At 46.4% G+C, this 22,655-nt stretch overlaps 1 protein-coding gene across 1 annotated transcript; it reads right to left on the reverse strand.

The window, feature by feature from the left end:
• Nucleotides 1–239: 239 nt before the first annotated feature.
• Nucleotides 240–22,426, reverse strand: ACTG2 (actin gamma 2, smooth muscle). Its single transcript, XM_060657468.3, has 9 exons — nucleotides 22,308–22,426; nucleotides 14,333–14,494; nucleotides 13,369–13,497; nucleotides 8,286–8,396; nucleotides 7,954–8,038; nucleotides 6,279–6,440; nucleotides 5,311–5,502; nucleotides 2,860–3,041; nucleotides 240–461 (listed from the first exon to the last, which is right to left on the reverse strand). The coding sequence occupies exons 2-9, from the start codon at nucleotides 14,456–14,458 to the stop codon at nucleotides 318–320; spliced, it is 1,131 nt and encodes a 376-aa protein (XP_060513451.1). The 5' UTR covers nucleotides 14,459–14,494; nucleotides 22,308–22,426; the 3' UTR covers nucleotides 240–317.
• Between the last annotated feature and the right edge of the window lie 229 nt (nucleotides 22,427–22,655).

Genomic DNA, 22,655 nt, shown 5'->3' on the forward strand with positions numbered 1-22,655 from the left:
GGAAACAAGGCAGTAGAGTGAGAGTACTAGCTTTAGAGTTAGACACACTTGGATTTTAATCTTGGTTCTGTGGTCTTCAGCAAGTCCTTAACTTCTCTGAGCCTCAATTTCCTCATCCATAATATGGGGATATGTGTATCTCACAGGATCATTGTGTGGATTAAAAATAAGGTGTGAAAAGTCCTTAGCACCACGTAAAAGCCCAGGGGGGAGAAGAGAAAAAGCCCCACGCAGAGAAGTAAGGCTTGCAGGTTTTAATGTTTCATGATTAGTAACAGAGCAGTCTCAAGGGGATCCCCAGAGAATCTGTTCTGACTTTAGAAGCACTTCCTGTGGACAATGGAGGGCCCTGCCTCATCATACTCAGGCTTGCTGATCCACATCTGCTGAAAGGTGGAGAGAGAAGCCAGGATGGAGCCTCCAATCCAGACTGAGTACTTCCGCTCTGGGGGAGCAATAATCTGCGAAGAATAAATGTGGTGAATCACCGTCAGTCCCCAAGGGAAGAGCGAGGTGGTCTGGGAATCCTCTCATTACAGAGCGGGCTGCCCCAGGTAAGGACAGCCGCACGGTCAGAAACAAACAGGGTAAACCTTGTGGTAGATTAGATTGTTCCTCAAATCTTTGTCCCTCCCTCTCCCCCCCCCCACCCCGCCCCCATGGGAAGGATGCGTTGCTTCACCCTGTGGCTTTGGTCTGGGCCTTGTATTTGCTTTGACCAATGGGACTTAGGCAGACGTGATACAAACGGGAGCTTGAAATGCGCTTCAGGCATGCAGCCGGGCAGGCTCTCTTGTGCCTCTGCCACCTTCAGGGGAAGGGCTTCCCTCGAGAAGCTGCTGGCCCTTCAGCCTGGGCCCCACAATGAGATATGGACCTGACCTGAGCTGGCTAGACCTGCAGGGCTGCCTAGCCGGGCCTGACTTAGATTGGCCGACTCCCAGCTGACCTGCAGATGCACAAGCAACAAACACTTAGTGTTATGTCCCTGGGATTTCGCAGTTGCTTGTGCCTCAGCCATAGATGACCCGTGCAAACACCTGCAGGGAAAGTGCTGCTCTGTTCCTGCCTGGAGTTCGGATGCAAGGGCAGCTCAGCCAGTCTGAGTCTTCCAATCCCGAGCCAGCCGGTCCACTCACACCCTGTCTTGAGCTTCATCTGTCAACAGCCACTTATATCTGACAAGTTCTCAAGTTCATACACACACGGTTCATCCTTGCCCCTGCAAGTCCTGAGCTTAGCCTTTAGAAATTGGTTGTCCTGTCAAACAATTTTGAACTCCACCTAAAGGCAGATCCAGAAAGACTGCTATTAAAGGGTCTAAGAATTCAGTGCTAGAAGAAACCAGACACTGGATTTTTTTTTTTTTTTTTTTGTCTACTTAGGCTCTCTCTACATATTTCCTAAATTGCAGAGATCATGGAATTGGAGAGGAAGAAGAGTCTTTAGAAGTTATCTTATTATTCAGTCAGACAAAGGTCACTTGGTCACTCTTTAGACTGACACCTCAAGGACAGCATGGCCACTTTATTGCTGTGCCACTCTGGTTGTGAGAAAACACTGGGCTGTCCTGGGCTGGTGTCCTTGGTCTCACATCTCTTCTTCCACATCCTTGCAGCCTGTCTCATCTCCCCAATTCTTCCGTACAAATCCTGCTGTCCAGTTTGGCTCGGGGTGTTTGTCCCTGCATACACACACCATGGGGAACCTTTGTGCTCTGTATTTTTCCTGCTTCAAGTGCCCTTTCCCCTCCTCTTGTCTTATTTAAGTCACCCTCCGTGATCATGTCTACGAATCACTCAGGGCAGTGGCTCACAAATTGGGATATGCATCAAAACGCTGGTGTTCGTTTATCGATGTAGGTGATGGGACACCCCAAATCTGTTGAGCCAGAATCTGAGGGTGAGGCGAGGTGTGGGATCCTGACACATGGTCCTGGTAAAAAGCCCCTGCCCCGGCCCTGGCACAATGCCCCCGGTATGGCAGGCCTTAGTAAGTACGGTGGCTCCAGCGGCTCCCGGTCACCTACTCTGCTTCCCTGTGCTGAGCACCATATGCTAGAAAGGGGGAAGGCCTAGGGCAGCCCTCCTTTGTGAAAAAGGTTCTTAGAACACATTTCCTCAGATCAGGCCTACTCCCAGAGACCAGCTTGACTGTGAGACTTTGTAACTTTTAATCTATTCATTACCTGTATTCAATTCCCAACTCTTTTTCTAAACCTGCTGGCAGCAAATCTCCTCGAAGCCCTAAAAGCTCTGTATGGCTGCTTGGGGACCAGAGGCTGGGGAGAAGCAGAAGACAGGTGGGCCCCTGTTCTGATGAGGCCTGTGAGGTGAGCCGCCCTGGTGAGCAGCCACATGGGGAGGACCGGAACCAAGAGGAGACAACAGATCAAAGGCTGCCCAGGAATCAAGTGATGTGTCTGTGAGTGAACCAGCAGCCTGACCCACGCCACACTTTCTCTCCGAAACTTTGACCCTCCTCTGGGGCAACACAGCCCTTTTAAAGTCTAAAGATGCTGTAGTATTGCTTCCTTCTTTTCTTTCCCTCTATTTCCCTCCTCCTGATTGCATCCTCAACTCCCTCAATATTCTCGTCATCCCAAGCTCTTTCACCCCCTTCTCATGTGACATCATGTGATTACATTTGAGATCCCATGCTAAACATGTCTCCAGCTCACCAGTGCCCAAGGAGCATAATCCCCTGAGATGAAATCTGCCCTAGACCAGGACGATGCTGAGCCCAGGAGACCACCAAGCTATGGGCGGGGCAGACAGACTTGGAGCATCTCCCAAGTAGGCAGGTCTTTGGGACCTTTGTATTTTCCCAAAGGGTGGAGGGAACTGGGACAGGACCCACCTTGATCTTCATGGTGCTGGGGGCCAGGGCTGTGATCTCCTTCTGCATCCGGTCAGCAATGCCAGGGTACATGGTAGTGCCCCCGGAGAGGACATTGTTGGCATATAAGTCCTTGCGGATATCGATGTCACATTTCATGATGGAATTGTAGGTGGTTTCATGAATCCCGGCAGACTCCATGCCTAGTACAGGTCATAGTATCTTGTCAACATCCATCACGTCATAAATACCCACACTTCCAGCTCCTCAAGTGACCCTTCTGTTGGTGCAGCCAACAGTACTAAGGTGCAGACCTTAGTACACACCCTTAATCGCCTCCCAGGATTAGACCTCTAACTGGCCTTCGGTTCTTCCTATTCTGACTGACCTGTCACATTTATCACCCAAGATACATTTCTTTTTCTTTTTTTTTAAGTTTATTTATCTTGAGAGAGAAAGAATGCTAGAGGAGGAGGGGCAGAGAGAGAGAATCTGAAGCACAGGCTTCTGTGCTTCTGACAGCACAGAGCCTGATGTGGAGCTTGAACTCACACAGTGTGAGAACATGACCTGAGCTGAAATCAAGAGTCAGATGCCTAACCAACCGAGCCACCCAGGAACCCCACACAAGATATAGTTCTAAGGGAACATTCCACTGTGTCGTCTTTTTTCAAGCCTTATTGAGCTAGAATTCATATATCATAGTTTTCACCCCTTTAGAGTTCAGTAGCTTTTAGTATACTCACAGATTGTGCAAACTCTAATTTCCAAAACCTAATTTCAGAACATTTTTAACACCCCAAAAAGAAACACCGTCCCCATTAGCAGACACTGCCATCTCCCCCGTCACCCCTTGCCCAGCCCTAGATAACCACGAATTTACTTTCTGTCTCTATAGATTTGCCTGCTTTGGGCATTTCACATAAATGGAATCATGTAATACGTAGCCTTTTGTGTCTGGCGCCTTTCACTTAACGTTATGTTAATGTTAACATTTCACATAATGTTTTCAAGGTTCATCCATGTTACAGCCTGTGTCAGTTCTTTATTCTCTTTTAGTGCTAAACAGTATTCCACTGCATGGATATACCTGTCATATCGTCTTTGACAGCCCCCTAACCTACAGGTTACATCTAGCTACCTTAGCCTGGCACCAAGACTTTCCACAGTGAAAGGCCTGCATGCCCAACCAGCTCGTGCCCACCTACCTAGTCTCCCCCACCTCTAGTAGTTTTTCCATGTAACAGAATTTCACACTGAGGTTAGAGGAATCTTCCTAAAATACAAACCTGACCCTACTACATTGCCAGCTAAAAACTTGCAGGGATCTTCATTGCTAGTATGATTAAACACCATGCTCTTTGTGGGGTCTGGCAACTCCTTCCAGTTTCCCCTGTGTGCAAACACACACACACACACACACACACACACACACACACACCTACTTCTCCCATCATGTCCCAAATAACAACATGACCTTTCACACCTCCATGTCTTTATAGGTAGCCTTCCATCCTCCTTGCAGGCCATTCCCATCCTGCACTCCTTCCGTCCCCAGATACCATCAAATGATACTCATTCTTCAAGATTCTGTTCAAATGTTCACCTTCTCCAAGAAGCCTTCACTGATTTCCTAGGCTTCTATCACTTTGTGCAGTTGGTATGTAACACTACACCATCTATCAGCATTTGCTCACAGGCCCATCTCTTCTTATACGCTCCTCGAAAAAAGTAGTTGTCCTTGTATTAAATATTCTCTTATTTAATCCTTGTTGTAACCCTATCTAGTAGGTACTATCATTATTTATACTTTATAGATGAGGAAACTGAGGTTTGAAGAAGGTAACGCATCCAAGGTAACAGGGTCTGAAGGGGCAGAATCAGGACTTGAGACCAGGTCTGCCCCCAGACCCATTCTGTTTACCACTGTGGGTTTTGGTCCCAGTGACCTAAATGTTGGGCCATCCAAGAAGTGTTTTGTGTATTAACCTTATTCTTAGTTTTATGTTATATTCCCTATTCTGCTTTTCCTTTATTTTGATTTTCCTATACTTTTATTTAAAATCAGATTTTATCGGGGCACCTGAGTGGCTCAGTCAGTTGAGCGTCCAACTTCGGCTCAGTTCATGATCTCCCGATTCATGAGTTTGAACCCTGCATCGAGCTCTGTGCTGACAGCTCAGGGCCTGGAGCCTGCTTCAGATTCTGTGTCTCCCTCTCTCTCTGCCCCTCCTCCACTTGCACTCTGTCTGTCTCTCTCTCTCAAAAAGAAATAAACATTTAAAAAATTAGATTTTATCTAGTTGTATTGTTGATGTGTTTTTGGTTCTTCTTGGAAAAATGTGGGCTATGTATAAACCATAAACAAAGTGTGCATGGCTCCTGGTGTTTCTCCCTCCGTCCCCCCACCCCTCTACCTCACCCCCCCCCATCCCCACTCTCGATTAGCAGGGACAGTGGGCAACACCTCACCTATGAAAGAAGGCTGGAAGAGGGTCTCAGGGCAGCGGAAGCGCTCATTGCCAATGGTAATGACCTGCCCATCTGGCAGCTCATAGCTCTTCTCCAGGGAGGAAGAGGAGGCTGCTGTGGCCATCTCGTTCTCAAAGTCCAGGGCGACATAGCACAACTTCTCCTTGATGTCTCGCACAATTTCTCGCTCAGCTAGTAAGAGGAGAAATGATAGAAAGCAGATACTCTGTTCTGTTAGTTTGTCCTATTTTGATCTCCGTGAAAACCTCCTCCTCTACTCTGAATTCATTCTTAGGATAAATGTTAATTTTTCATTCCTCTTCCTAAAGTGCAAGTTCAAAATCTTGATTCCCAGGCAAAACTTCGCATGGGCTTTTCTCCTTGCCATCTTTACTCTGCCCTGACAAAGCTACAGGCCTTCCCGAGGGCCTTACAGGACACATTTCCGGCTAGATGTAGGAGAATCTGCTGTGATCTTACAGAATCTAGGAAGGGCCCTGCCTAAGATCTCCTCTTGTCCAGGGTGGACACTGAGGCATGACAACTTCCCCTTAGAAATTCAGACCTTATTTATTCCATGTTCCTCAGACAAACCACAAATGCCCCTAAGAAACAAAATGCATCATCAGATTTTTGCTACCATTTAGCACTGTAAAAACCATCTCTGATCCTGGTGTGGATGTGGACAGAGGTAGCACGTCCCTGGGGAAGCAGGGAATGCTCTGAAAGGGCACTTAGGAGGGTTTATCGCCCTCCCAAGGGCATCTTGGTTGGGAACCTTCCTCCATAAGTAAGGCCGCCTTGACTACCTGGTCCTGTCCAGAGGCCCAGCCCCAGCCTAGGGGCCTCCTCATCTATCCCAGGAGAGTTTGAGGGCAGGGGGCCACAGACTTCTCATCAAAGAACACCTGGTCCTAGATCAGATTTCATTCTGAGCTCAAGTGAGAATCAGGGAAGGGGCTGGATACCTGTGGTCACAAAGGAATAGCCTCTTTCTGTGAGAATCTTCATGAGGTAGTCAGTGAGGTCACGGCCAGCCAGGTCAAGACGCATGATGGCATGGGGCAGTGCGTAGCCCTCATAGATGGGGACATTGTGGGTGACGCCATCCCCCGAATCCAGCACGATGCCTATGGACAGAGGGATAGGACCCATGAAAACTTCTTGTCTTTCATCTTTCTGGGACCAGTTGCCAAATGACCCTCAATTACCATACTTTTCTTAAGCAGCTAAGAAAATTCACCCACCATAAGGATCAATAATAATATTTTTTGTGTACATCAATTCATTCTCCAAAATGAGAAGGTAGCTTTCTGGAAGGCAAGTAAAACATCTTCCCTTCTTGTATTCCTTAAAACACTTTCATGGTAATGCATACTTGTCAGTGTGCATCTCAATTGCACATTCTTTAAGGAGACTGGATAATTTGCACATCCTGCTGGCATTAAACTAACACATATGCACAGGCATGGAGAATGTTAGATCTGGAAGGGACCATAAAAACCATCCAATTAAAAAAAAATAACATTCTTGACTGATGAAACTTATTAAACCATGGAGGGAAATGAGCTTTTCAACACGGTAATAAATCTCAATCCATATCATAATCTATGGAGAAACACTAACATTATTATTGTATCATTATTATTTAATACAGTCGAGGATGTTCTAGCCAATGCAATATGACAGAAAATAGAAATAAGAGGTATTATCAAAAAGAAACAGAATTGTCATTATTTACAGATGATGAGGCTGTACACCTAGAAGACCCAAGAGAGTCAACTGAGACATGGCTAGAGCTAATAAGATGGCTCAGTAAGGGCTCGATACAAAATAAACATCCAGAGACGGGTAGTTTACACTTGTACAAGGATGCTGATCACAGCATATTTTACAATAAAAAATAAAAACTGGAGACAACCTAAAAGTCCAGCAGTAGAGAAATGGTAAAACAAATAAGTGAATTATAGAACCATCATACATTCCCCATCACTGTCCTTGTCATCAGCAGTGAAACAATCTTTTCATTTTGCCTCTCCCCCACTAGACCATTAGCTCTGGGATGGCAGGGCTGTCTCATTTGTCACTGTATGCCCATGGCCTGGTGCAGTCTTTGGCATCTGGTAGGGAGTAATGGGAAATGTCTGAAGAATGAATGAATGCATGAATCAATCAATCAATCAATCAATCTTTCATTGAATCAATGAATACTTGAATGAATGAATGTTGAACAATGTTCATGGAAGCTATCGAGTCTCCATTACAAATTGCTCTATCTTGAAGTTCCTTCTGTTTCCCTGAGCACCCTTCTATACCAAGGGCACATACATGTCCACCATCACAGGCGCATGAGCAGAAACATTCCAATACTGCTAGAAAGTGTATGTAAGCTCAGGGACTGACTGTTGTGAGGGAAACAGCCCTTGCTGGATGTACTTGTCATGCTTCATTCATATAAATTCTTGCCAGCTCTACTGGGTAGACCTGAATGCATTCCACATGGGCTTCCCTTCTGTTATCCCTAAGCAGGGTTTTCCCTGGACTTTGACTGTCCCTTTGATTCTTCTGAGCAGGAATTTCTGCAGGAGCCCAGCTTTCTCTACAGCATCAAGTCAGGAAGGGATCAGATTACAGGCTGCTCACCTGTTGTGCGGCCAGAAGCATAGAGAGAGAGCACAGCTTGAATGGCGACATACATGGCAGGGACATTGAAGGTCTCAAACATGATCTGAAAGGACAATGAAGAATGAAGGATGATCTGGCAGAAATCACAGCACCTCTTGGCTCATGGGATGGTTTGTAACCTTATTTAGGGCAAGGGCTGTGCCTATTTACACCACCCCACCTCCCATAGGGCCTGACATAGACTATACACATAGCATGTCCTCAAAAATTTTTGCTGCACTGATGTGTGAAAGGGAGAAGGGATCCATGCTGCTTTCTTGTGTCATGCTTAAGACTTCTTGGCCTCTTACCTGGGTCATCTTCTCCCTGTTGGCCTTGGGATTTAGGGGGGCCTCTGTGAGCAGGGTGGGGTGTTCCTCAGGTGCTACCCGCAGCTCATTGTAGAAGGAGTGGTGCCAGATCTGGTTGAGACAAAAGTCAAACGAGGTGAGGAGTCTCCTATAAAATTCCACTGGCATGTACATGCTGGGGGAGCATGACACAATGTCCACAGCATGGGATGGGTCTGAAGAGAAGACTGTCAGTCCTGGGAATTTCTGCTTAACCTTTGGCGTTTACATTCCTTTTCAACAGGGCCCTAGACAGGACTCAGATCTGGGGCCAATATACTTAGCGTCTTGATTATTTCCATAGGAAATTCCCTCCTCTTTACTCTTCTTCTGTAGAAGAAGAAGACCCATTGCATCTCTCAGTATTCCTTGCTTCCTGGCTTCTGGCTATGCTTGGCGGATGGAAGACATCAGCAAGAGGCTGGAGAGTGGGAAGAGGGAGAGAGGTCAGGGTGTTTCTCCAAGCAATGGTGTGGCTCACTGTGAGCCCGGCTCCTATTGGGTGGCTCCTCTTCCAGCTCTAGTGACACTGCCCCTAACCCACCTTTCAGGCTTCGGGTGTAAGAGCTTTCCTCTGTTCCTAGTACTTGGGTGCCTCAACATCTCTTCCTGGTTCCCTCCCCCTGCTCACACCTCTCTATGGGAACCTGACAGATATGCTTGAACTGTCACTGTCTATTACTGGCCAGGCTGGTGCTTTAGAGCAGGGTTTCCTAACCTCAGCACTTTGACATTTCAGGTTGGGTAATTCCACGATGTGAGAGGCTGAACTATGCATCACAGGATGTTCGGCATTCCTGGCCTCCACCCACTAGATGCCAGTAGCACCTCTCCAGCTATGACAAGCAAAAATGTTTCCAATCATTGCCAAACGTCTCCCAGGAGGCAAAATTGCTCCTGTGGAGAATCACTGCTTTAGAGGAAGCTATTTCTTCTCACCGTGTCCAATGATCCAAGACAACCAAATAGGACTCTACATCTCAGAGGGATTCAGCAGAGTGGCAGGGACATAGGGCTCTGATTTCCTCAGAGGCGGGGCATAGGGTCATTTGCTTCCATTGCACCCATATATTTGTGGACTCCCGGCTTTGTGCTAGGATGGTGCTAACTGTAGTGAGGACAGATATGAAATCAGACATGGTCCCTTGATCTTGGTTTCAAGGCCCAGAGAGGAGTAAAACACCCAAGAAGACAAAATAGAAAGATATATCCACATTTTGAGTAAAAGAGGAGGCAGTTCATTATCTGGGGGATTTGAGTTGGCCCTGCAGGCAAAGGAAGGTCTCCAGAGGCTGAGAAGGGCATCTGAGGCAGAGGACATGGCAGAAGCCAAGGCCCTGTCTATGTAAGTTTCACAACAGAGATATGAATGGCAATGAGTCTTAATTGAGTGATGTCAGTATTTCTTCAAATTTGGGCCCCAGACGCTTTATCACAGAACGAGCTGGGGTGACTGCTGTTGGTGCAGGTTCCCAGGCTGGACCCCAGGTCCAGGAATCCGAATCATGACTGTTGAGGCCAACTACCTGCACTTCATTTTCACTTAACTTTTTAGAGCTTTTACAAAGTACTTTAAAACTTAGAGATGTTGATAATTTTAAAATTATAGAACTATTTCTAAGAGGAGTAAAAGTCTCCCACATTTCCATCATCTAATAATAGTTAACACTTTGGCTTTTTCTTCTTACTAATCTTTCACCTTTGAGCATTTTCAAATTTATTACTATCACGACTTATTTATTTCATGTACTTGTATTTATTTATTGTTACACTATTTTTATGTTTTTACATTCAATCTTGTTTCCTGCCACTGTTTGGTGAGTGTAACATAAATAATTTCTTTTTTCATAGTAAATATTTCTTTTTAATTAATTGAACATTTATTTTTAATGCTTATACAACATTTCATCATATGCTATCGTATATTTAATTGTATTACTGTTCATGGTATCTTTGATTTTTGTTTATAAATAATCCTATCATAGCTATCTTGCACATATTGTATTTTCCTTTTTCTATTCAGGGCATTTCGAAAGAAAAGAATTTTAAAAGTGGAATTACTAGGCTATTAGCATGGTGATTGGAAGACCTTTTTAAAAAATGTATTTATGAAAGAGATGGGGGAAGGGCAGAGAGAGAGAGAGGGAAAGAGAGAGAGAGAGAGAGAGAGAGAGAGAGAGAGAGAGAGAGAAAATCCTAGGAGACTCTGCAGCACAGAGCCCAACACGGGACTCGAACTCACGAACCATAAGATCATGACCTGAGCCGAAATCAAGAGTCGGATGCTTAACCAACTGAGCCACTCTGGCACCCCAGAAGACCTTTTCATTTCTTTTTACCAACAAAGAGGCTAAATCACTCTTTCCTCCAGAATAAGAAAGCCCATTTTTCCCCTACCTGCATCCAGGGTTCTCACTCTTAATATAGGAAATAATTTGGTAGGGAAATATAATACCTCATTGTTTTACTTTGACAATTTACATTTGTTTCAAATGAGTTTAAGTGTTTTCAGATTTGCAACTTTTTATAATTTCTGTTTGGTGGATTATCTGTTCATGTCCTTTATTTATTTGCCCAGTGGAGACTTTGTATTTTTAGTCATCAATTTACATTGGCTGTTTATATTAATCTTCATTGCTCTTGTGAATTTTTTTGCAACTTATTGTTTGCCTTTTACATTTGGTTATGTTTTTCACATACTAGAAGCCATGATTTTTTGAAAATCACATTTGTCATTTTTCCCCTCTATGACTTCTTTCACCAGAAATTTGATAAATGCTCATGCTTACTATGCTGTATTTCTTTACCATTTGAATTTTTATATTTAACTTTTATATTCAGTTTATATGTGTTTGGTGAAATGGTGTATGGTAGAGGCCATAAAGACTTCCCATCCCCCAAATAACTCATCAGTTGTTCTGGAATAATTTGTTGACCAACCCTGTTCTCCCTTTGGTGTTCAAAGTTTCATTTATCATGTATTTCCTCTTTACCTTTGTGCTAGTACCAAACTATTTTAATTTGTATACTATATTATATTTTAATATGTGAACATGGCAAGCTTCTCATAGTTTTCCTTACTCATTGTGTTCTCATAAATTTTGCCTTATTTATTTCTCCAAACGTACATTATTTATGATTACCCTGCAGAATTAAAAATTGTGATTTTTTTTTTTTTTTTTTTTACTCAAACTCATGGCAGCAGAAAGTAGGATGGTAGTTACCAAGAGCTGGGGGTGGGGAGACAGGGAGATGCTGGTCAAGGGGTACAAAGCCTTCATGCAGGATGAATAAATTCTGGAGATTTAATGTATAGCATGGTGACTATAGGTAACACTACTGTCCTGTGTATATGAAATTTGCTAAGAGTGTAAATCCTAAGTGTTCTCAGTACGAGGAAAAAAAAGTCACGATGTGAGGTGATAGGTACATTGATTAGTTGGAATGTGGTGGCTCTTACATATATAAATGTGTATCAAGCCATCAGCTTGTACACCTTAAATATATACAATTTTAGGGGCGCCGGGGTGGCTCAGTCGGTTAAGCGGCCACCTTCGGCTCAGGTCATGACCTCGCGGTCCGTGAGTTTGAGCCCCGCGTCGGGCTCTGTGCCGACAGCTCAGAGCCTGGAGCCTGTTTCGGATTCTGTGTCTCCCTCTCTCTGACCCTCCCCCATTCATGCTCTGTCTCTCTCTGTCTCAAAAATAAATAGATGTTAAAAAAAATTTAAAAATATATATATATACAATTTTAAAAATTGTGAGTTTTTTATTAGAAAGGCAATGAGCCTATAAATGAATTTGGGAAGATTTGACAGCTTTCCCCTATTCTATTTTTCTTTGAGGTGTATAATATATGTTCAGGAATTTCTTTAAAGAGGTCACACATTATTACTACGAAAATAATTACTGCTAAAATATTTTTATACCAAAATATTTTGTCTATTATGTTTTTGAATTAGATTCTGTTAGATACTATGAGTAATAGATGCCATTTACTGAGTACAGTGTTCCATGCCTTGAGATCATACTGAGTACCTAATTCAGTCTCCAAAGCAACCCTAATGAAGTAAGTATTTTTATCTACACAAATGGAGAAACTGAGGCTCAAAAGGAAGAACCCACTGCCAGACCTCCCTGCCACGGACTCCAGGGTCTGTGCTGTTAGCCACTGCACAGCGTAAAAGCTTCACACCCCAAATAACTGAATCTGGGATTTAGACAAGAGTAGAGTGTATTACAGATTTCACAGCAACATCCTCCTCTCTGGTCGCAGTCTGTTCGATAAGCATTCTATGGCACTTCAAAAGGCACTCCTTGCAAAAACAAGGATTCTCAGACAAATGTCAGCAGAACATATCAAAAGAATATTAGGAAGGCTCTATTAGCATTTCCCACACGTGATTTTGTTGATCACAAACTACCATTTAAAAATCCCCCCCTTACCCCTGCATTTTCTTGCGCACACACGTACACACACACACACGTTTCTAGAAACCCCTAGAGAGTCCTACTTAGAACTTTCATTAGAGAATCATCATAATGACATGGCATTAATGCAGCTCCCTGAGGTCATGACAGGAAAAAATGAAAGGGAGAGAAGCCATTTGCCCCCGTAGAGGCAGCAGCAGCATTGAGCACCTGCTAGAGCGAAAACTGTTTGAAAGGATGAAGCTGGGCATTAGGTAGGACAGGTCCTCAGACCCCAGACAGGGAGTTAGGAAGCTACTGTCAGTTAATGAGGAGCTACCGAAGCTTCTCGAGAAGATGAGGGACACAATCTGATCTGTTTTTAGGGAGACTGGCTTTGCAGCAGTGCAGGGAATTCACTGGATGGTGAGGCTGGAGACAAAGAAATCAGGAAGCCATTGCAGCCGTCCAACGAGAGCCATTGGCAGCCCCACGGGGAGTGACCAGGGGGATGGACGAAGAAGGAAGGAAGGATATGAGACACATCTTAGAGGCACTTGACAGGACAGAGGCCTGTGGGAGACGAGGGTCATGACGGTGCATTATTATACCAAAAGGGGGGAGTCCACCAATACCTTCTCCATGTCATCCCAGTTGGTGATGATGCCGTGTTCAATGGGGTACTTGAGAGTTAGGATCCCTCGCTTGCTCTGAGCCTCGTCCCCGACGTAGCTGTCTTTCTGGCCCATTCCCACCATTACACCCTGTAATGCAAAAGACAAGGAAGAAGCAGATTGGCTGAGGGCTCCACTTAGGGGGATCTAGGCACTGGAGGGGCTGTGAAGAAGGATACAGATGGGAAAGATATCTTTCTTCCTGGAGACAGGACAGAATGAGACATGGGTGAGGCAGGTACTGATGAATGTGGAGGTGGCGTGGAGAGAAGGGGGAGGGTTTCCTGTGGGCTCATCTCTCTTCTCTCTCCTAAGACGTCATTTTCCGAGAGAGCAGGGCCTTCCATGCGCTTCTTCCCTCACTTCACGCACACAGGGCTCACACTTGCTCTCCTCAGATACCCTCTGCTTACATTTTGACGTCCCCACATCTTGGCTCCTGCTCTTCTCTGCATATGAGGAGATCCTCCGTATCCTCAGTTTTCCCTTTTCTGCAAAGCCTCTCTTCCCTGGTCCCTCCACTCATATTTAATCTCTCCCTCCTTTGTGCTCCTCCTGGTGAAATATTTTGCCTCTGTTGTAGCCTGTGATCTCAAGTTAGTTCACAGAGTGTACATTTCTTAAAGGCAAAGTTCTTATTTACTTGCAGGTATTTTTTACAAGTTTCTTCCAAAGACTTAAGCCAAACATAATACCATCCCTGCATGCCTGGGCTATGTTGGGTTTAGTCCTGGATATTTCTATTTGAAGGGTCTTGCTCTGTTAGTTAACTGGAAGCGAGTCCCCCCCCCACCCCCAACACATGCACTCACAAAGCTCACACACACACATACACACACGCGCGCACACACACACGTCAGGTAGTCTCCACCATGCAGCGCTTCCTCCTAGAGGCTCAAAGCCTTGGGTCCAGATGAGCACATACCTGGTGGCGAGGGCGGCCCACGATGGAGGGGAAGACAGCCCGGGGGGCATCATCTCCAGCAAAGCCAGCCTTGCACAGGCCAGAGCCATTGTCACACACGAGCGCAGTGGTCTCCTCTTCACACATGGTGAGTGTGGCCGAGTGAACCGGGGGCTGGAGCACCTTCGGGGCAGGGGGAGAAGAGAACTAGTCAGCGCCTTGTCAAAATCATGCTGGAGACAGGCTTCTTGGTTCTGAAGCTTGACTCCACCTCCAACCAGGGCCCAGTTCCACGAAGAGCAGACATGGGCCTGAACTCCCACTCCCTGGCAGTTGGACTTCTTCCCTGGAGCCTGCTGTCCCGGGCTGGATTGTGTCCCCACCGCCCCAAGTCATATGTTGAAGTCTTCACCCCCAGCGTGTCAGAGCAGGACCATATTTGGCAATAGTGTCTTTAGACAGGTAATTAAGGCAGAATGAAGTCAATAATCTAATATGACTGGTGTTCAATGGGACTAATCTAATAGGATGGATATCTTTATAGGATGTGGACATTAGAAGCGGCTCGGGGAGGAAGGGCAGCCTGAGAGGAGAGAGGATTCTGGACAGGAAGCCCAGTCCCTGGCTCTTCGGGTGGAGAAAGCAGCAGTCCGTCCGCTGATGCTCATCGCTGCATTGGGATGGCTGCAAAGTGGTGAGGGAGTTCATTTTTCCCACATCTGTTGCAGGTTTTCTTTCTTTCAGGGAGGCTAAAATACAACAGCTGACGACTCGTTGGCGCTCGGTGACAAAGAAGAAACAACAGAAGCTCAGGGGAGGGTGTGCAGACTGCCCCCTGGCCTGGGGGTCCCCCAGGGGGACAGGTGGAAGACAGAAAGGCCCTGGGCTCAGGGAGGTTAACTCTCAGCAGTCCAGGAAAAACAGGTGGCTGCTGAGGAGGAAGGCCCCTGGAAGCTTCATTCAGAACATTTGACCACAGGCCGGGAAAGGAGATAAATGCTATGGAAATCTGTGACCCTGGCTCTTCCGTGACCTCACATCAAAGGTGGACAAAGCAAGGAGGAGACAGAGACACAGGCTTGTGAATATGAGGTCAGAAAGGCAAAGTCGAGGCTGAGCAGAAGGTTAGTAACACGCTTTAAGGCTAAAAGGAAGCTCTTCCCTGTTACATTCAAAGCAGAGTGGACACCAGGGAAGAAGCTGCTGTGACTTCCTGGAATCCAGCTCTGCCTCTGTCCCTGTTCCCCCTGGGGTTCCCCATGGCTATGGATCAAGTCCCAGCCCTCTAACTCAGGCCACAGAGCTCCCCAGGGTCTGGCCGGGCCTGTGTCTCCAGGCTCACCTTCCCTCTTGCCCCCTCTTGGCCTTCTCACTCTGCCTATATGGACTTTCTTTCCATTCTCTGAACTGTGTCATCTTCTCTCCCTGCCGGACCTTGAGACGCAGGGTCTGGAGCACCCTCCCCTCACCTGTTTGCTAGTCTAACTCCTATCACCTGCCAGGCCTCTGCATGGACACTGCATTTTCATGAGGCCTCTCTGGCCCACCAGTCTGTCAGTATCCCCTCTTCTTGGCCCCACAGCACCTTGAACTTGCATGAGCAATGATCAACTCTGCACATCCCGGCTCGTTCATAGCTCTGCAAAGGCAGGAGCTGGGTCTGTCCTGTTCCCCCCACGATTCTTCAGTGTGCCCAACACAATATCTGGCACAGAGTGTGCTTTTAAATGTTTGTCATCAAAATGAAGGAGTGAATTAATCAATGGGAGTCAAGGAGAAGGATTTTCAGAGTAACAAAGATAGACCAAACACTGGTAAGAGGAACTCAAGGTGTGAGATGAGATGGAGATTGAAGGACAGCACCCTCCCCTAGCTGCTTAAAACAATAGTTTCTGGTCTGAGCAGTTTCTGGACTGCAGAGAAGATCCTAACTTCCTACCATGTTAGAAGAGTGGGAAATGAAGGGATGTCAGAAAACTGAAGATGGGCAAAGTTTGTTCTAATGTTCAAAAAGGGAAAGAAAGCAGATTTCTCAAACATCAGTTAATCTTGATATGCAAGGTAGGCAGGTTTCCAGAAGGCACTGTTAAAGAAGAAAGCATTATTAAAGAAGCAGTGATTTCTTATAATTACTAAGGGTTTACCAAGAACAAATGTTGACAGAGTGACAGCCTCCCCTTTTTCCCCGGGACTGCTGTGGGCTGGGAATGCAGAAGAAGGTGGGAGACCTTGGACCTTAACTTGATCATGGCATCTGACGAGGTCTCCTGTGATATCCCTATTGATAAAGCCATGTGGGCTGAACAATAAATGAGTTAGGCATATTTACAGCTGCCTGAATTACTGTCACTGAAAGGTGTTAATTAATGAGTCAACATCAACCTGGAGGCAGCAACATTCCTCCAGGCTCCACTCTCAGTCCTCTGTCACACATTTTTATAAATGCGTTGGATGAAAATATGGGGTACATGCCGATCAAACTTCCAGAGCTGGAAGAGAGTATAATATTAAATGTGTTGGATGGAACAATCAAAACCCAAGATGATCTGAAAAAACAGAGAAAATGAGCCAAGTCAAATAATATTAAACCTAACAGGGTAAATACGAGGTTTTGCACGTGGGTCGAAATAAGCAAACTGTGATAGCTCTTGTTTAGCATCTGTAAGCGAGACATGGGGTCTTGGGAAGAGGGAGCAGTACTCTGGGGCCAGGCTAAAAGCTAACACCACCTCTAGCTGGAACACCAGGTCCGATGCTTGCCCCCCGCCCCCTCCCCGCATCTGGCAAAGGTGTGGGGAGGTGGGTTTGCATTCACAGCGAAGGTGTGCCAAATTGCACTGCATTTCAGAAGGGGAATTCGAAAATCCTTGTCCCCGGTCTTAAAAATGTAACTTTTGACTCCACAAAGGCACTTCCAGGATTTTATGCTTGGGAAACACTCATGGGTGAATGCAAAGATTTGGCTACGGGCTAGTTTATCACCGCTTAAAATAACCAAAATTAGAAGCCACGTAATATCAAAGGAAGTTGTCGAATAATAAATTGGCTTGTAAACAAACTGCCTGAAACCTTTGTATAATGGGGAGAGCAGAATAGTTAATGCAACAGAAAAGGGGTGAGCTGCATTGCTAGGTGAAACATACCAGTATTGTCCATGTTTCCATTTTTGGTAAAAATGTATTTTTAATTTTAAAAAATGTGGGGCTCTTCACATAGATTATCTATTTAATCCTCATAAAAGCCCCAAGGGAAAATGTTTTTATTTCTATTTTACAGATTTGGAAACCAAGTCTCAGAGAAGGGAAAGAACTTGGCCCAAGTTCTCAGTCAAGAAGAGGCAGGGCTGGCATCAACTCAGAACAGGTTCCAAAGCCGGAAGCTTACACCTTCCTTAGTGAAACTGTCCTAACTTCTCCATGTTTGGTGTTTTTACCTCTGTCTCTCCATCTCTCTAGAGCCGTTGGCAGCAAAAGGCCGAAACAAAAGGATCTGTGTTCACTTCTCTTTCTGAGCCTCTGCACCCCTCCTATGCCAGGACTAAGTCTGGGTTTATGTTTACAGCCCTCAAAACTAACTCAGTGCTTAGCAAACAGTAGGTGCTCAATAAACAGTGGGTGACCCCCCCCACCACCTGAGTGGCCCCTTTCCAGATCTGATCTGCCCTGCCCCTGGGATCCCTGGGTCCCCACAGTCCAGTCTCCTGACAGCTTGCTCACACGGGCCTGATTTGAATCACAGGGAGACAGTTTTCTCTTCACAAGCTGGTCGGCTACCAGTTGTGCTGCCCTGTTCTAGCAGGTGGTCCACCAGGAAGGGAAAAGCACCTCAAAAGCTAGAAGGTGGCCGAGAGGAAAAGCTGCATCTCTGTGACTATCTCCCTCTGGGGTCCCCTCAGCATCCCTCTCTGGTGTGATTTGTAGTTCAAGCCTGTCTGGCTTTTCAATGGACCCTTTTGTCTCCCGCTGAGTTCCCCACACACGGAAGGAGAGGATTGGACTTTGTTTCCCAAGCTGAGCAGCAGCTGAGACAAGCCACAAAGCAACTTAAAGCTGTCAACAATGCCATTGTGCAGCACTTTAGCTGGATTTAAATCTGCTTTTTTGAAGTCAGAACCAAATGAGAAGTGACAGAGGTAAAGACAGGGGTAGGGCTGCTGGCCTGGAGTGGGGCCTCCACGGGGTCCCACACTGCCTGGGAAGAAAGGTTTCACCATGAAGCCAGGCTCTCCTGGAATGTCTTTGCCAAGAGAAATTCTAGACCTTTCTCAGCTGCTTGCTGGTAATCTGTGACTAGGCTTGAGTGTGTCAGCTGAACCAAAGCCAAAGTCACTGTGGTTTCCCGGGGTCACAACCATTCTGTGCTCACAGAAAGCCAACAGAATTATTCTGGCTCTTTCGGCACATCTGGTCTTCACTGAGGATTTCAGAGTTAGAAACCCAGCTCCACCCCGCCCCTCAGGGTGGTCAAAACCCAAAGACATAATGGGTGCCAAAAAATGTGTTCATTCACTCATCTCCCTGGCCACCCTCAGGCAAACATGAGGGCAGAGATGTTAGCCCCCCAACCTGTCACTCTGAAGGAGACAAGATTTGGCTTCAGAGTTCTTTCCAGCTTCCCTTTCTTTCCCCTTCTCCTCCCTCAGGGTATCCCCTTCCCATGGCCCCTTCCCCTGAATCCCCCTCTGGCCTTCAGTTTCCTGGAAAGGGTAGCATCTGTCTCCTGGGATTGTGAAGCAAATGAAATAATGGAAATGTGGGGCACCTGGATGGCTCAGTCGGTTGAGCATCTGACTTTGGCTCAGGTCATGAGCTCATGGTTCATGAGTTTGAGCCCCATGTCCGGCTCTGTGCCAACAGCTTGGAACCTGGACCCTGCTTCAGATTCTGTGTCTCCCTCTCTCTCTGCCCCTCCCCCGCTCATGCTCTGTCTCTCTCTCTCTCAAAAAAAAAAAAAAAACCATTAAAAAAAAAAAGAAATAGTGGAAACGAAAGTGCTTTATAATTGTAAATCAGGATCTGCAAACTAATGCCTGTTTTCGTGGGCCCCACCAGCTAAGAATGATTTTGACATTTTTCAGTGGTTGCAAAAAACGCCAAAGAATAATACTCTATGACTTGAGAAAATTATATGAAATTTGAATTTCAGAGCCTATCAATAAACTTTTATTGGAACACAGCCACACCTGTTCATTTACATACTGTCTATGGCTGCTATCCCTATGATGGCAGCCTTGAATAGTCGCCACAGAAACCTTTAGACTTGCAAAGCATAAAATATTTACTATCTGGCCTTCCTCAGAAAAAGTTTGCCAAACCCTGTTGCAAAGGGCTGCAAAAATCATAGTTCTTATGACCTCTCTTACTCTTCTCTATCAGAACTTGCTCCCATAATGAAGTCTGTCATGTTGGAAGGAGTTGAACCATCCACTTCACAAATCAATGATTACTAAAGGGAAGACTGAACTTACACCACTTTCCAAAGGCATTTTCATTTCAGTACAAAATGTAAGTCCTAAAAGGAAGGCCTCTCAGATGGTGGGACCTCAAACAATAGTTGGAGAAATATTTTGCAGTGAGGGCTTCAAACGACATTAAGCAGCTGCCTATAATAATCTGCAGACACACATATCCATACAATTAGCCTGGCAGAGAGAAATAATTTAACAAAAAACACTCCTGCGGTGGAAAATTCCAGCAGCAGCACCTCTAATCAACTTTGTTATCTTGACTTCGTTGGTATACTTAACTAAATTAAAAATGACTTCTGGTTAGTAATATTTCTTATCCTCAGGAATCTGCCGTTTGGGCCTGTTCTTTTACCTGAGCCTCTCTCTCTCTTGCTCTGCCGGATCCGCTCAGTCCAGACCCCTCTCCCGGGCTCTAGAAGACTGCCTGCAGGGCATCTATACCCCAGACCCCTAGCACCTCGACTCCACCTCCGGGACTGCGGCCTTCATCACCATCCTCTACTTGGAACCGCCCGACAGAGAAGAGCACCGCCCACTCTGGAGGCCACGCCCAAGACCCGACTCCTCCCACTGCCCTTCCAACCAATCCTGGGGTCTTGTATTTCTGATTCCGCGCCACCGCGGCGCTCCAGCTCAGGGCCTCTGCACACTCCGGTAGCGCTCTCGCCCTGTTCCAGTCCACTCTCTTCACCGCTGACAGAGCAGTCCCTTCAAAGGGCAGATCTCTTGCCGTCACGCTTCTGTGGTCCCCCATTGCCTAACCCTTTAGTGTATGAAGCCTTAGTAATCCAGCGCTGCCTGCCCCTCTGTTTAAACTGTCCCTGCTTCCTGTCTTGAAATCTAATTCAGTGGAGTTGAGCCACTTAAACAGTCCAAAGACCATGCTTCCCTGATTTGGGGACTAATCCTACATCAGTACCCAGCTCAGGTACCCTTCCTCCAGGAAGCCTTCCCAGATAACTCCAGGACTGGGTGACGGCCCCTCCCGGGCTTTATCTGTTTGTTTGCTCATCTCTCCTAGTGATTGCAGAAGCCTCTACACTGTCCCTAAGGAGCAGGAGCCTGACACATAAAAAGTACTCAATAAATGTTGGTGCAATGAACAAAGGGAAGGAGAAAAGAACTCTAGCCTCAAAGTCATGATGTCATACTGCCCATTTGGTATCCCAGACCTGGCATGTAGTATCACATTGCTCATTGCATTTTCTCCAAGTACCTATCCATCTCCACCAGAGGAAGCTCAGTTTCTTTTCCGCTCAAAGGCTAACCTCAAAGTCTAAACTTGTTCGAATAGTAAAAAGCAAGCCCTCAGTGCCTCCCTGTGCAAAGTGTGGTTCCAGAACTGCAGCTTCAGCATCACTTGGGAGCTTATTAGGAATGCAGATTATCAGACCCCACCCCAGCCTACCGAATCAGAATCTGGGGTGGGGTGGAGGACAATCTGTGTTTTAACAAGCCCTGCAGGTGATACTTAAAGCACTCAGGGCCAGGCCCTAACAGTGTTGAGCTGAGCACCCTATAAATGTATTATCTCATTTAATCCCCACAACAACACTGCCAGGTAGGTATTATTACTCCCATAATACCAGGTAGGTATTAGCACTCCCATTTTACAGGTGAGAACATTGGGGTCACCAAGTAACTCTGGCAGCTGGGCAGTCTGCCTCCAAGGGCTCCACCACTGCACCAAGCTGCCTCAGCCACAAACAGATGTTCACAACTCTGATCACAAAAGTGGAAACAGCCCCTTGGTCTCATTTCCCTCTTAATTATTTGTGCGTGCATGTGTTGCAGGGGATCGGAGGGGAGGATGAAGGCATTGGTAGGTGGTTTCACAGCTGGGTGTGAGCCTTTCGGGCAGGTCACTTAACTTCTCTAGGCCTCAGTGTCTTCAGAATGAATTAGATGACTGTCATGTTCCCGCCAGCCCTAAACCTGCATGATGCCACAGGACACTTGCCCGTGCCCCAACCCTGAGTTTCCACATCCCCCAATGACCCTGGAGCCTTCAAGGACTGAGAAAATTCTCAATTCATCTCAGCCAAGCATGAATCAGAGGAGAGTGAGACCCACAAGGGGACTGAAGAAAACACACTTCCATTCCCAACACAGACATCGCATGGATCCTGGGACCATTGTTGGCTTTGATTCAAATACCCCGAGAAGAAGCTGTTTTCCTGCAAAACATCCGCTTCCCTAAAACAGCCTCTCAGACATTCTGAGCCATGACAGAGGACATGAGGTTATAGATCTGCAGTGGCCCAGGTGAGCAGGGTGAGTAGAGACCACAGGTGTTTTATCCCACCCGCCATCCAGTTGCAGGGCTGTCCAGCATGCCCCGTGCCCAGAGATGCCTTTTCCTGGAAGGCAGCAGCATGCCCGGAGGCCCCACTGCCCACCGAGCGCCTTGACATGTGAGCTGGGCCAGCGTCACGGAAGCCAGGCCAATCTGGAGGCACCTCCCGCACCCAGGAGGCCAGGCAGCCTCAGAAAGGAAGGGATGGCAGAAGCTGTGTGTGCAGTACTCACCGAGTATACGAGAGGTCCTTCTCCCAGTGACGGAGAGCTGGTGTGTCTTTGGCATAAATACCAGAGCAATATAAAACCCCAGAGGCGGATCTTCTTTAAACAGAGTCCCTAAAAAGGCCAGCTGACGGTGTGTTAACAATATTACCATATAAGGTGGTTTTTTCAATAAATCGGCCTAGGGGGGTGGGGAAGGGGGCTGGGTAGAGTGAATTATCATTTGAGAAATGTATGCAAAAGGACTCCAGTGGCAACAGCCCTGGTGCTGGCGGATTTGTTCCTTTTATGCTGCACTTGCATCAACAAAACTCACACCAGGCCTTATAAGCTGCCCAGAGTGAGGCCAGATAC

The sequence above is a fragment of the Panthera onca genome, chromosome A3 (assembly GCF_046562875.1).
Source record: "Panthera onca isolate mPanOnc1 chromosome A3, mPanOnc1 haplotype 2, whole genome shotgun sequence".
Classification (NCBI taxonomy): Eukaryota; Metazoa; Chordata; class Mammalia; order Carnivora; family Felidae; genus Panthera; species Panthera onca.

Bases quoted from the DNA above. Each gene is read 5' to 3' on its own strand.
- ACTG2 (XM_060657468.3), bottom strand. From the start codon at position 14,458: ATGTGTGAAGAGGAGACCACTGCGCTCGTGTGTGACAATGGCTCTGGC. The intron at 6,441-7,953 runs GTGAGCAGCCTG...CTCTGTCCATAG, and splicing joins TGCTTCTGGCCGCACAACAG to GCATCGTGCTGGATTCGGGG. The intron at 3,042-5,310 runs GTGAGGTGTTGC...GACCTGTACTAG, and splicing joins CTTCCAGCCTTCTTTCATAG to GCATGGAGTCTGCCGGGATT.